Raw genomic sequence first — 13,829 nt, forward strand, 5'->3', positions numbered from 1 at the left:
GTCTTGCTCAGTGGTGGTCGGTTTTGGCCTCCTCACCTCGGCCGTGTCTCTGAGCACCTTGTACTTCTGTGTCTTGCTCAGTGGTGGTCGGGCTCGGCCTCCTCACCCTGTGTCTTGCTCAGTGGTGGTCGGTTTCGGCCTCCTCACCTCGGCCGTGTCTCTGAGCACTGAGCACCTTGTACTTCTGTGTCTTGCTCAGTAGTGGTCGGGCTCAGCCTCCTCACCTCGGCCGTGTCTCTGAGCACTGAGCACCTCTTACTTCGTTGTCTTGCTCAGTGGTGGGCGGTTTCGGCCTCCTCACCTCGGCCGTGTCTCTGAGCACTGAGCACCTCTTACTTCGTTGTCTTGCTCAGTGGTGGTCGGGCTCGGCCGTCTCTCTGAGCACTGAGCACCTTGTACTTCTGTGTCTTGCTCAGTGGTGGTCGGGCTCGGCCTCCTCACCCTGTGTCTTGCTCAGTGGTGGTCGGTTTCGGCCTCCTCACCTCGGCCGTGTCTCTGAGCACCTTGTACTTCTGTGTCTTGCTCAGTGGTGGTCGGGCTCGGCCTCCTCACCCTGTGTCTTGCTCAGTGGTGGTCGGTTTTGGCCTCCTCACCTCGGCCGTGTCTCTGAGCACCTTGTACTTCTGTGTCTTGCTCAGTGGTGGTCGGGCTCTGCCTCCTCACCCTGTGTCTTGCTCAGTGGTGGTCGGTTTCGGCCTCCTCACCTCGGCCGTGTCTCTGAGCACTGAGCACCTTGTACTTCTGTGTCTTGCTCAGTGGTGGTCGGGCTCAGCCTCCTCACCTCGGCCGTGTCTCTGAGCACTGAGCACCTCTTACTTCGTTGTCTTGCTCAGTGGTGGGCGGTTTCGGCCTCCTCACCTCGGCCGTGTCTCTGAGCACTGAGCACCTCTTACTTCGTTGTCTTGCTCAGTGGTGGTCGGGCTCGGCCGTCTCTCTGAGCACTGAGCACCTTGTACTTCTGTGTCTTGCTCAGTGGTGGTCGGTTTCGGCCTCCTCACTTCGGCCGTGTCTCTGAGCACTGAGCACCTTGTACTTCTCTGTCTTGCTCAGTGTTGGTCGGGCTCTGCCTCCTCACCCTGTGTCTTGCTCAGTGGTGGTCGGTTTCGGCCTCCTCACCTCGGCCATGTCTCTGAGCACCTTGTACTTCTGTGTCTTGCTCAGTGGTGGTCGGGCTCGGCCTCCTCACCCTGTGTCTTGCTCAGTGGTGGTCGGTTTCGGCCTCCTCACCTCGGCCGTGTCTCTGAGCACCTTGTACTCCTGGCACTCCAGGGAGGCTGCAGCTCTGGATTATGACAGCGCAGACGAGAGGTCCATTTAAATTTATAGCTACGGCAAAAGCTAATGCTACAGATGAGCTTAGTTTTAGAATTATCATTTCATCGTCCATGGGACGTGGGGTGAGATAATAGCGGATTTGCTGATGTCTGCTTCCCTGTTGGGCAACATTTATGATCATGCTGATAATGATGGGGTGGTCAGACACGTCAGGGGTCAAAAAGTCTCATTGCAGTTTATGGAGGGCATGGAGCAAAGGTGCTGCTGAGGATCGGAGGGGGGCCGGTGCAGAGATGAGTGCACGGAGACACCGCACACAGTCCATGTGGGGTGTGCAGAGACTGTGTGACCTCTGCGGCAGTCACAGCCCCCGCGCTCTCCCCTGCTGCTTCTCCTGGGTCTCTCCCTCCTACATTGTCCGCTCCACCAATGACCACAGAGGGGGGAGCAGAAATCATATTTTGATTTTGATAAAAAGCATGCTGACTTCCAAAGGTGAAGCATATATTGCATAATATTTTTGCAACTCAAGGCTATGGGAAAGCTGGGTTACACTGGCATTGTGAGAGTAAGCACAGCTATAACCCAGCTTTCCACCACCCTACAGCAGCAGCTGAAAAATGCCCAATGACTGACAGAATACAAAGTATTGGGAAAGATGGGTCACAGAGGAGGTTTCAGAGAGCACAGGGGAACCTAGCTTTCCCACTGCACAAATCACAAAAGAAGGAGACTTGTGCAGCTGAGCTGCCATAAGATGCGGATAAAGGGGAGGATGGAGGGAGAACACAAGTCTGGGGGAGGAGAGAAGGATAGCATTGCACAATCTACTATAGACCGTCATAAACAGATCCGGGCATCAGAACAGTCCAGCAGCCAGATCCAGGCATCATAGAAGTCCCGCAGCCAGATCCGGGCTTCATAGAAGTCCAGCAGCCAGATCCGGCCTTCATAGAAGTCCAGCAGCTGGATCCAGGCTTCATAGAAGTCCAGCAGCCAGATCCGGGCTTCATAGAAAACCAGCAGCCAGATCCGGGCTTCATAGAAGTCCAGCAGCCAGATCTGGGCTTCATAGAAAACCAGCAGCCAGATCCGGGCTTCATAGAAGTCCAGCAGCCAGATCCGGCCTTCATAGAAGTCCAGCAGCTGGATCCAGGCTTCATAGAAGTCCAGCAGCCAGATCCGGGCTTCATAGAAAACCAGCAGCCAGATCCGGGCTTCATAGAAGTCCAGCAGCCAGATCTGGGCTTCATAGAAAACCAGCAGCCAGATCCGGGCTTCATAGACGTCCAGCAGCTGGATCCAGGCTTCATAGAAGTCCAGCAGTTATTTTACTATGTGCTGTACTGGGAGCATCAAGCTTCTAAAGGGAACACAAAACTCTGCAGACGGCATCACATATGATGGGAATAAATATTCAGATCAGCAGACAATTGCTGCAATCTGTACAGAGCCCATAGGGGGGAACCAGTTCACAGCAAAGGCAGCTACCGTATAGTATAGAGACGATGTGGGCGGACACCGACCGCAGTTTTCTATGCCCTGGGGCTGCTGTACTTGTGGTTTTGGAGGTGTCATGCTCTGACATGTTCACAACAGCAAATAAAAATGGCTGTGGAAACAAATATTAAAAAGGTTGTTAAAAGTGAAAACCACATTTTCTGACTAGGGGAGGAAACAAAAGCGAGTATTCAGACCGGACAGCATGGGATGGCAGATGCTGCTTTCTGTAAGGTAATGCATGTATAAAAGCAGGAAAGAAAATTGTTTTACCTCACAGAAAAAATCAGCTGCGATGTGTTCAGAAAATGATCCTGTGCGGTCAGACACAGCCAATTACACAGTACACAGCAGGGGCACATATATAAGATTATCTCAGCACAGGAACATTTTTTCTGAACACATCTAATTGTGTAAACTATTTTTATTTGTGGGAAAACCTCTTTAAGAAAAAAACAATAAATGTTAAAACAATGAATGTTGCTGTTGTATGAAATGTTCTGTGGAATGGCGCTAATTAAGTGAATAAATATTATTATTCTTATTAATTAAAAATAAACAACTATATAAGTAATATGTAAAGTTGAGTGTGTGTGTATGTATATGTGTGTGTGTGTATGTGTGTGTATGTATATGTGTGTGTGTGTGTGTGTGTGTGTGTATGTATATGTGTGTGTGTGTGTGTGTGTATGTATGTATATGTGTGTGTGTGTGTTTATATGTGTGTTTTTGTATGTATGTGTGTGTGTGTGTGTGTGTATGTGTGTGTATGTATATGTGTGTGTGTGTGTGTGTATGTATATGTGTGTGTGTGTGTATGTATATGTGTGTATGTATATGTGTGTGTATGTATGTGTGTATGTATATGTGTGTGTATGTATATGTGTGTGTGTGTGTATGTATATGTGTGTATGTATATGTATGTGTGTGTGTGTGTGTGTGTATGTATATGTGTGTGTGTGTGTTTATATGTTTGTGTTTGTATGTATGTGTGTGTGTGTGTGTGTGTGTGTGTGTGTGTGTGTTTGTATGTATGTATGTGTGTGTGTGTCCGCTAAAGGAATCTGCACTGTCGCATTCATAATTGCAAAATTTTGCAGTCACCTCATGTGACTCAGGGAATGTCAGTTTATAATTTGAGGGGGAAAATTTAACCCTGCGCTTTACAGTTACTCTCCAAAAACCTGCTTACATTAAAGTGAATGGAACTGGGAGCTACAGGTCATTAATAGGAGCTGTGTTTGGTTGCTATAGGCAACAAAGGATATTTTTAGTATAAGAAGCTTATGTGTGAGGTAATATTAGATAGAGAGAGAGAGAGAGACTGACAGAGAGCAACGCAGACAGGGAGAGAGACGGACAGAAAGAGAGACAGATGGGGAGACAGAGAAAAAAGAGAGAGAGAGACATAGACAGAGAAACATAGGGATGGATAGAAAGAGGGACAGAAAGACAGAGCGAGACACAGAAAGAGGCAAACAGAGAGCGAACGAGAGAGACTGACAGAGAGGGAGACAGAGAGAGAGACAGGGAGAGAGACAGGGAGAGATGGCTATAGAGAGACTGACAGAGAGGGAGACAGGGAGATAGAGAGACGGAGAGATGGCTATAGAGAGACGGAGAGAGATGGCTATAGAGAGACGGAGAGAGATGGCTATAGAGAGACTGACAGAGAGGGAGACAGAGAGATAGAGACAGGGAGAGATGGCTATAGAGAGACGGGGAGAGATGGCTATAGAGAGACTGACAGAGAGGGAGACAGAGAGATAGAGACAGGGAGAGAGACAGGGAGAGATGGCTATAGAGAGACTGACAGAGAGGGAGACAGAGAGATAGAGACAGGGAGAGAGACAGGGAGAGATGGCTATAGAGAGACTGACAGAGAGGGAGACAGAGAGATAGAGAGACAGGGAGAGAGACCGGGAGAGAGACAGGGAGAGATGGCTATAGAGAGACTGACAGAGAGGGAGACAGAGAGATAGAGACAGGGAGAGATGGCTATAGAGAGACTGACAGAGAGGGAGACAGAGAGATAGAGACAGGGGAGAGAGACAGGGAGAGATGGCTATAGAGAGACAGACAGGGAGGGAGACAGAGAGATAGAGAGACAGGGAGAGAGACCGGGAGAGAGACAGGGAGAGATGGCTATAGAGAGATAGAGACAGGGGAGAGAGACAGGGAGAGATGGCTATAGAGAGACAGACAGGGAGGGAGACAGAGAGATAGAGACAGGGAGAGAGACAGGGAGAGATGGCTATAGAGAGACAGACAGGGAGGGAGACAGAGAGATAGAGAGACAGGGAGAGAGACCGGGAGAGAGACAGGGAGAGATGGCTATAGAGAGACTGACAGAGAGGGAGACAGAGAGATAGAGACCGGGAGAGAGACAGGGAGAGATGGCTATAGAGAGACTGACAGAGAGGGAGACAGAGAGATAGAGAGACAGGGAGAGAGACCGGGAGAGAGACAGGGAGAGATGGCTATAGAGAGACTGACAGAGAGGGAGACAGAGAGATAGAGACAGGGAGAGATGGCTATAGAGAGACTGACAGAGAGGGAGACAGAGAGATAGAGAGACAGGGGGAGAGACAGGGAGAGATGGCTATAGAGAGACAGACAGGGAGAGAGACAGGGAGAGACAGGGAGAGAGACAGGGAAAGATGGCTATAGAGAGACTGACAGAGAGGGAGATAGAGAGACAGGGAGACAGGGAGAGAGACAGGGAGAGATGGCTATAGAGAGACAGACAGGGAGAGAGACAGGGAGAGACAGGGAGAGAGACAGGGAAAGATGGCTATAGAGAGACTGACAGAGAGGGAGACAGAGAGATAGAGAGACAGGGAGAGACAGACAGAGAGGGAGAGAGACAGGGAGAGATGGCAATAGAGAGACAGACAGGGAAACGAGCAGAGAAGGCGAGGGAGTGGTAGCGGGACTCTTAGTTGGCCTCCCGGGCAGCGCCGGGTGCTACAGCCAGTAATAATATATAAATCCTGACGCATTCCCTGTTACGATCACTCCGTCTCTTCTAGTACCGCGTCCTGCTTGTCTGTAATTGTAGATGCTAGAGGTGGGGAAACAAAAGGCACAATAGGGTCTTACCCGGTATAACGTGGGATGATAAGAAAGAAGTAGGTACACTCACCTGATGGGGTTGTGCCAGTCACAACTCCTTAAAACGCATGTGAGTGTCCGCGTGGTTCAAGCAGCGGCCCCGTGATATCGTGATAAATATATAATCAAGGGAAAAACGGGTATAAGCCGCGCTTAAAAACCACTGATGCACAACTGATGTAAAAAATAATTTTTTATTTCAGCATTCCAACAAGTTTCAGAGACAAGGACCGTCTCCTTCAGGAAAAAAGAAATCATTTCTTTTTCCCTGAAGAAGGAGACGGTCCTTGTCTCTGAAACGCGTTGGAATGCTGAAATAAAAAATTATTTTTTACATCAGTTGTGCATCAGTGGTTTTTAAGCGCGGCTTATACCCGTTTTTCCCTTGATTATATATTTGTCTGTAATTGTAGACAGATCAGCCCTGACAATAGGCAGTGGGCAGCGCACTCCTCAGAAGGGAGACCACTGGTGGCCATACATTTTACAAAATATTTTACACACAAAACACATTGTGCTTTGATCGCGTCTACATTGGAAATGTAAAAAGTGACAGACTGCTGAAACGACATTGACCATTTAACATAAAATCTTGATAGACACAATACGGGGTTAAAGGAGACCCCTCTGATTTCCTTGTCACTGGTAAATGTTACTGTTGTGCCTGAATCTTTGTAAACTCTACATTAGAGGTGTAATGATACTGTTGTGCTGTGTTTAGATCTCCATCAGCAGTGAGCTCCACGCTGGCTCGATCGCACTGGATGAGAGCAGCAATGACATGCTGGTGATCGTAGACGACCCTTCTTCTTCAGCTCAGCAGTCCCGAGGAACAAACTCTCCGGCCTCCATCACCGGCTCCGCGTCAGACACGCTCAATGGTCTGTATATACAGGTTAACCAACAGTTTACAGTCAGAGTTACATACATTGAAGAAAGACTTGGGTCCAGCAAGTTCAGCCTTTCTCCACCACTGATCAGATTGGTTGATATCCGAAGTCTGGCTTCTACAAGTGTTTTGGGGGCTTTTTGGCTACTGAAATGCTTTACAATTTTTTCATACATTTCATGTATTAGTTCCTCACTGCTTTCAGGGTCTGTGCTGGCAGTGCTGTGTTACACAGCCGGCATCTGCCTGTAACTGCAGCGACAGGAGCTTGCTCCAAATGCTGCAATATAGCTATTTATATGCCGCTGTAAATCTCTTTGAGGAGCGTTTGAAGAGTAACTGTAGTGTAAAGTTTTGTCTCAGAAATCAATAGTACATGTGAAAATTAAGAAATTTTGTAATATATCTTATCAGAGAAATCTGCCCCTTTCTCTGCCAGGACTGATCAATCATTTTCAAAATTCTCATTTTATGGGTAAAATCTGTATTCTGTGAAAAGAGATGCTACAGTAGTGATACGATTCTATGTAGACAGGAGGTAGGAGGAGCTAGAGGTTGAGCTCCTCCCCCTCCCATCTAGATGCAAAATGACTACTGCTTCCGATAAGTTTCTATGTAGGCAGGAAGACCTAGAGGCAGAGCTCCTCCCCCTCCCATCTAGATAGGAGATGATTGATGCTTCCAATAAGAGTCTGTGGAGGTAGGAGGAGCTAGAGGCAGAGCTCCTCCCCCTCCCATCTAGATAGGAGATGCTTGATGCTTCCAATAAGATTATGGAGGTAGGAGGAGCTAGAGGCAGAGCTCCTCCCCCTCCCATCTAGATAGATGATTGATGCTTCCAATAAGATTCTATGGAGGTAGGAGAAGCTAGAGGCAGAGCTCCTCCCCCTCCCATCTAGATAGATGATTGATGCTTCCAATAAGATTCTATGTAGGTAGGAGAAGCTAGAGGCAGAGCTCCTCCCCCTCCCATCTAGATAGATGATTGATGCTTCCAATAAGATTCTATGGAGGTAGGAGAAGCTAGAGGCAGAGCTCCTCCCCCTCCCATCTAGATAGATGATTGATGCTTCCAATAAGATTCTATGGAGGTAGGAGAAGCTAGAGGCAGAGCTCCTCCCCCTCCCATCTAGATAGATGATTGATGCTTCCAATAAGATTCTATGGAGGTAGGAGAAGCTAGAGGCAGAGCTCCTCCCCCTCCCATCTAGATAGATGATTGATGCTTCCAATAAGATTCTATGTAGGTAGGAGAAGCTAGAGGCAGAGCTCCTCCCCCTCCCATCTAGATAGATGATTGATGCTTCCAATAAGATTCTATGGAGGTAGGAGCTAGAGGCAGAGCTCCTCCCTCCTCCTCCCCCTCCCATCTAGATAAGAGATGACTAATTCTTCTGCTAAGATTCTATGTAGGTAGGAGGAGCTAAAGGCACAGCTCCTCCCTCCTCCTCCCCCTCCCATCTAAATAGGAGATGACTGATGCTTCTGATAAGCTTCTATGTAGGCGGGAGGTAGGAGGAGCTAGAGGCAGAGCTCCTCCTCCCTCCTCCCCCTCCCTTCTAGATAGGAGATGACTGCTGCTTCCGATAAGATTCTATGTAGATGAAAGCTAGATTAACAACAAGAGAAGAAACTTGGAGTTCACAGGTCCAATATTTATGTAAAATAGATTCTTTCTTTAGACTCACAATATCAAAATTACATCTAGAAAAAGTTCAAAATTATTTGACATTAATTTAAATGTCATAGGACAGGGCAATGAGAGGGGATGTTTGGTGCCCCCCACATGGGGGGATATGGGTACATGCAAAAAAAGGGGGGGTTGATTTAGAGATTAACTGCATATGGGTAAAGACATTTCATGAAGTGCAAGTGCCGTGCAAATTAGTAGTTCAGTCACTGGGCTAAAAAACCTGCAGGTATTGTTTGCTTACCCATTAAATCAGTAGTACACCCCTAGGTTAGCGCGCCCACCACAGAAACAAGAAAACACCCTCCAAACGCGCGTTTTTGCGTTGGTGTATCAGCGCTTCATCAGGGAAGGTTTGTGCTCTCCCCCTGTGCAGGACCGTAAATGCATGGTCATGTGACTGCATTGGTCCGCATAGCAGGACCTTTTGATGGCTGTTCAGACAATCGTGACCACACTTTCGGCGCATGCGCATTGCACGACCGCCGCCCCATATACCACCCCCGGCCATCAAGGACCCCCACAGGTAACCATGGGAATCAGACGCTCAGCGCGCTCCACAGAGATGCCGAGGGAGGCGCACAGGGAGGGGGCCGGGCGGGGCGCACAGCAGGCCACGAGCGCTGAACAGAAACCATCAGAAACCCCTAAGATAGATGTCAGTAAAGTGAGGTAAAATACATACACACATAAAATACATATCACGGATGACCAGACAATGAAAAACGGAATTATGTCAAGCAAACGGCAATTATAAGAAAAAGAGGGGCTCAACAAGCATGATCCCACTATCATATCAATATCATACAGATGCCGTATAGTTCTGTTACATGTGTAACTACACGATCATGTCACTATGGACTCTAATGGTACATGCCTGTGTGCCCAGACAGAACAATAGCCGTGTATACACAGCAAAAAACAGAATAACACAGCCAAGGATATTATTGTAGATCGCACATGGAGGTCCGTATCTGTAGCCAATGATATTGTGTCCGGTTTAATGGTTGTAAGTCAGGGGTCTCAAACACGCGGCCCGCGGGCCGCATGCGGCCCCTGAGGCTGTTTGTTGCGGCCCGCAGACCCCGTGACAAATCGCGGCTCTGTGCTGAGGGTCGGCGCCGGCAGGAACTTGCATTTGAATCCATCTGCGGTGCCGCGCAAGGAGCTGTCAGTTCTATCCCAGTTGCTGCTGCTGTCTGCCAATCAGATGCAAGGAGGTGACGTCATACAGCGACGTCACTTCCTTGCATCTGATTGGCAGGCAGCAGCCATTGGTCCAGACACAGCTCCTCTGCGCTGCACCGCAAATGGATTCAAATGCAGTGAAGTTTCTGCCGGCGCCGACCCTCAGCATGGAGCCGCGATCATCACGGGCCGCATGGTACATGCTGAAGATCAGGACCCGCTGCGTGCTGGACACAGCGCGTCCTGATCGGCGGGGCCGCAAGTCTGCTCCTAATAAGGAGACCGCAGCTGCCCGTGCCTGCGATCAGGGGTTCGGGCCGCTGCGGTCTCCTCGCTGTGCTCTGCCTAGGGAGGACGCTTCAGACGCCGCAGCATAAATTCACATGCTGCGGCCTCTGGAAGCCACACCGCAGTTCCGTTTTCACTGCGGGCCGTACACGCACAGTGGGCATGGGATTTTTAGAAATCCCATGCCCACTGTGCTTTTACCATACATAGCAGGGTTTTGGACGCAGCTGAAGCATGCTGCATCCAAAACTCTGCAAGTACTGATCGTGGGCACACAGGGAACGGAGGAAAGGTGAGGAGATTATTTTTTTTTGTTTGCGTATTACTAAAGGATGGGCAGAATACTACAGAGCACAATACTACAAGGATGGTCTGAATACTACAAGGGTGGGCAGAATACTACAGGGACGGCCACAATACTACAGGGATGGGCAGAATACTACAGGGACGGCCACAATACTACAGGGATGGCCAGAATACTACAGGATGGCCAGAATACTACAGGGATGGCCAGAATACTACAGGGATGGGCTGAATACTACAGGGATGGGCTGAATACTACAGGGATGGGCAGAATACTACAGGGATGGGCTGAATACTACAGGGATGGGCAGAATACTGCAGGGATGGGCAGAATACTACAGGGATGGGCACAATACTACAGGGATGGGCAGAATACTACAGGGATGGGCAGAATACTACAGGGACGGCCACAATACTACAGGGATGGGCAGAATACTACAGGGATGGCCAGAATACTACAGGGATGGGCTGAATACTACAGGGATGGGCTGAATACTACAGGGATGGGCAGAATACTACAGGGATGGGCAGAATACTACAGGGATGGCCACAATACTACAGGGATGGCCACAATACTACAGGGATGGCCACAATACTACAGGGATGGGCACAATACTACAGGGATGGGCAGAATACTACAGGGATGGGCACAATACTACAAGGATGGGCAGAATACTACAGGGATGGGCAGAATACTACAGGGACGGCCACAATACTACAGGGATGGGCAGAATACTACAGGGATGGGCAGAATACTACAGGGATGGGCACAATACTACAGGGATGGGCAGAATACTACAGGGATGGGCAGAATGCTACAGGGATGGGCAGAATACTACAGGGATGGGCAGAATACTACAGGGATGGGCACAATACTACAGGGATGGGCAGAATACTACAGGGATGGGCACAATACTACAGGGATGGGCAGAATACTACAGGGATGGGCAGAATGCTACAGGGATGGGCAGAATACTACAGGGATGGGCAGAATACTACAAGGGTGGGCAGAATACTACAGGGACGGCCACAATACTACAGGGATGGGCAGAATACTACAGGGACGGCCACAATACTACAGGGATGGGCAGAATACTACAGGGATGGGCAGAATACTACAGGGATGGGCAGAATACTACAGGGATGGGCACAATACTACAGGGATGGGCACAATACTACAGGGATGGCCAGAATACTACAGGGATGGCCAGAATACTACAGGGATGGGCAGAATACTACAGGGATGGGCAGAATACTACAGGGATGGGCTGAATACTACAGGGATGGCCACAATACTACAGGGATGGGCACAATACTACAGGGATGGGCAGAATACTACAGGGATGGGCACAATACTACAGGGATGGGCAGAATACTACAGGGACGGCCACAATACTACAGGAATGGGCAGAATACTACAGGGATGGGCACAATACTACAGGGATGGGCTGAATACTACAGGGATGGGCAGAATACTACAGGGATGGGCTGAATACTACAGGGATGGCCACAATACTACAGGGATGGCCACAATACTACAGGGATGGCCACAATACTACAGGGATGGCCAGAATACTACAGGGATGGCCACAATACTACAGGGATGGGCTGAATACTACAGGGATGGGCTGAATACTACAGGGATGGCCACAATACTACAGGGATGGGCTGAATACTACAGGGATGGCCACAATACTACAGGGATGGGCTGAATACTACAGGGATGGGCTGAATACTACAGGGATGGGCTGAATACTACAGGGATGGGCAGAATACTACAGGGATGGGCACAATACTACAGGGATGGGCAGAATACTACAGGGATGGGCTGAATACTACAGGGATGGGCTGAATACTACAGGGATGGCCACAATACTACAGGGATGGGCTGAATACTACAGGGATGGGCAGAATACTACAGGGATGGGCACAATACTACAGGGACGGCCACAATACTACAGGGACGGGCTGAATACTACAGGGATGGCCACAATACTACAGGGATGGGCTGAATACTACAGGGATGGGCAGAATACTACAGGGATGGGCACAATACTACAGGGATGGGCAGAATACTACAGGGATGGGCTGAATACTACAGGGATGGGCTGAATACTACAGGGATGGGCACAATACTACAGGGACGGCCACAATACTACAGGGACGGGCTGAATACTACAGGGATGGCCACAATACTACAGGGATGGGCTGAATACTACAGGGATGGGCTGAATACTACAGGGATGGGCAGAATACTACAGGGATGGGCTGAATACTACAGGGATGGCCACAATACTACAGGGATGGGCTGAATACTACAGGGATGGGCAGAATACTACAGGGATGGGCAGAATACTACAGGGATGGGCTGAATACTACAGGGATGGGCAGAATACTACAGGGATGGGCACAATACTACAGGGACGGCCACAATACTACAGGGATGGGCTGAATACTACAGGGATGGGCTGAATACTACAGGGATGGCCACAATACTACAGGGATGGGCTGAATACTACAGGGATGGGCAGAATACTACAGGGATGGGCTGAATACTACAGGGATGGCCACAATACTACAGGGATGGGCTGAATACTACAGGGATGGCCACAATACTACAGGGATGGGCAGAATACTACAGGGATGGGCACAATACTACAGGGATGGGCTGAATACTACAGGGATGGGCTGAATACTACAGGGATGGGCTGAATACTACAGGGATGGGCAGAATACTACAGGGATGAGCTGAATACTACAGGGATGGCCACAATACTACAGGGATGGGCTGAATACTACAGGGATGGGCAGAATACTACAAGGGTGGGCAGAATACTACAGGGACGGCCACAATACTACAGGGATGGGCAGAATACTACAGGGATGGGCAGAATACTACAGGGATGGGCTGAATACTACAGGGATGGGCTGAATACTACAGGGATGGGCTGAATACTACAGGGATGGCCACAATACTACAGGGATGGGCAGAATACTACAGGGATGGGCAGAATACTACAGGGATGGGCAGAATACTACAGGGATGGGCAGAATACTACAGGGATGGGCAGAATACTACAGGGATGGGCAGAATACTACAGGGATGGGCAGAATACTACAGGGATGGGCACAATACTACAGGGATGGGCACAATACTACAGGGATGGGCTGAATACTACAGGGATGGGCACAATACTACAGGGATGGGCAGAATACTACAGGGATGGGCAGAATACTACAGGGATGGGCAGAATACTACAGGGATGGGCAGAATACTACAGGGATGGGCAGAATACTACAGGGATGGGCACAATACTACAGGGATGGGCAGAATACTACAGGGATGGGCAGAATACTACAGGGATGGGCACAATACTACAGGGATGGGCAGAATACTACAGGGATGGGCAGAATACTACAGGGATGGGCAGAATACTACAGGGATGGGCTGAATACTACAGGGATGGCCACAATACTACAGGGATGGGCACAATACTACAGGGATGGGCAGAATACTACAGGGATGGGCACAATACTACAGGGATGGGCAGAATACTACAGGGACGGCCACAATACTACAGG

At 49.2% G+C, this 13,829-nt stretch overlaps 1 protein-coding gene across 1 annotated transcript in view; it reads left to right on the plus strand.

The window, feature by feature from the left end:
* The window catches only part of INO80 (INO80 complex ATPase subunit), a 322,016-nt gene that overhangs the window by 268,628 nt on the left and 39,559 nt on the right, over positions 1 to 13,829 (plus strand). The window contains exon 34 of the mRNA XM_075331242.1: positions 6,611 to 6,770. Coding sequence (XP_075187357.1) covers positions 6,611 to 6,770 — 160 coding nt within the window. The remainder of the gene's footprint in view (positions 1 to 6,610; positions 6,771 to 13,829) is intronic.

Source organism: Anomaloglossus baeobatrachus, chromosome 12, assembly GCF_048569485.1.
Source record: "Anomaloglossus baeobatrachus isolate aAnoBae1 chromosome 12, aAnoBae1.hap1, whole genome shotgun sequence".
In the NCBI taxonomy this organism is placed as follows: Eukaryota; Metazoa; Chordata; class Amphibia; order Anura; family Aromobatidae; genus Anomaloglossus; species Anomaloglossus baeobatrachus.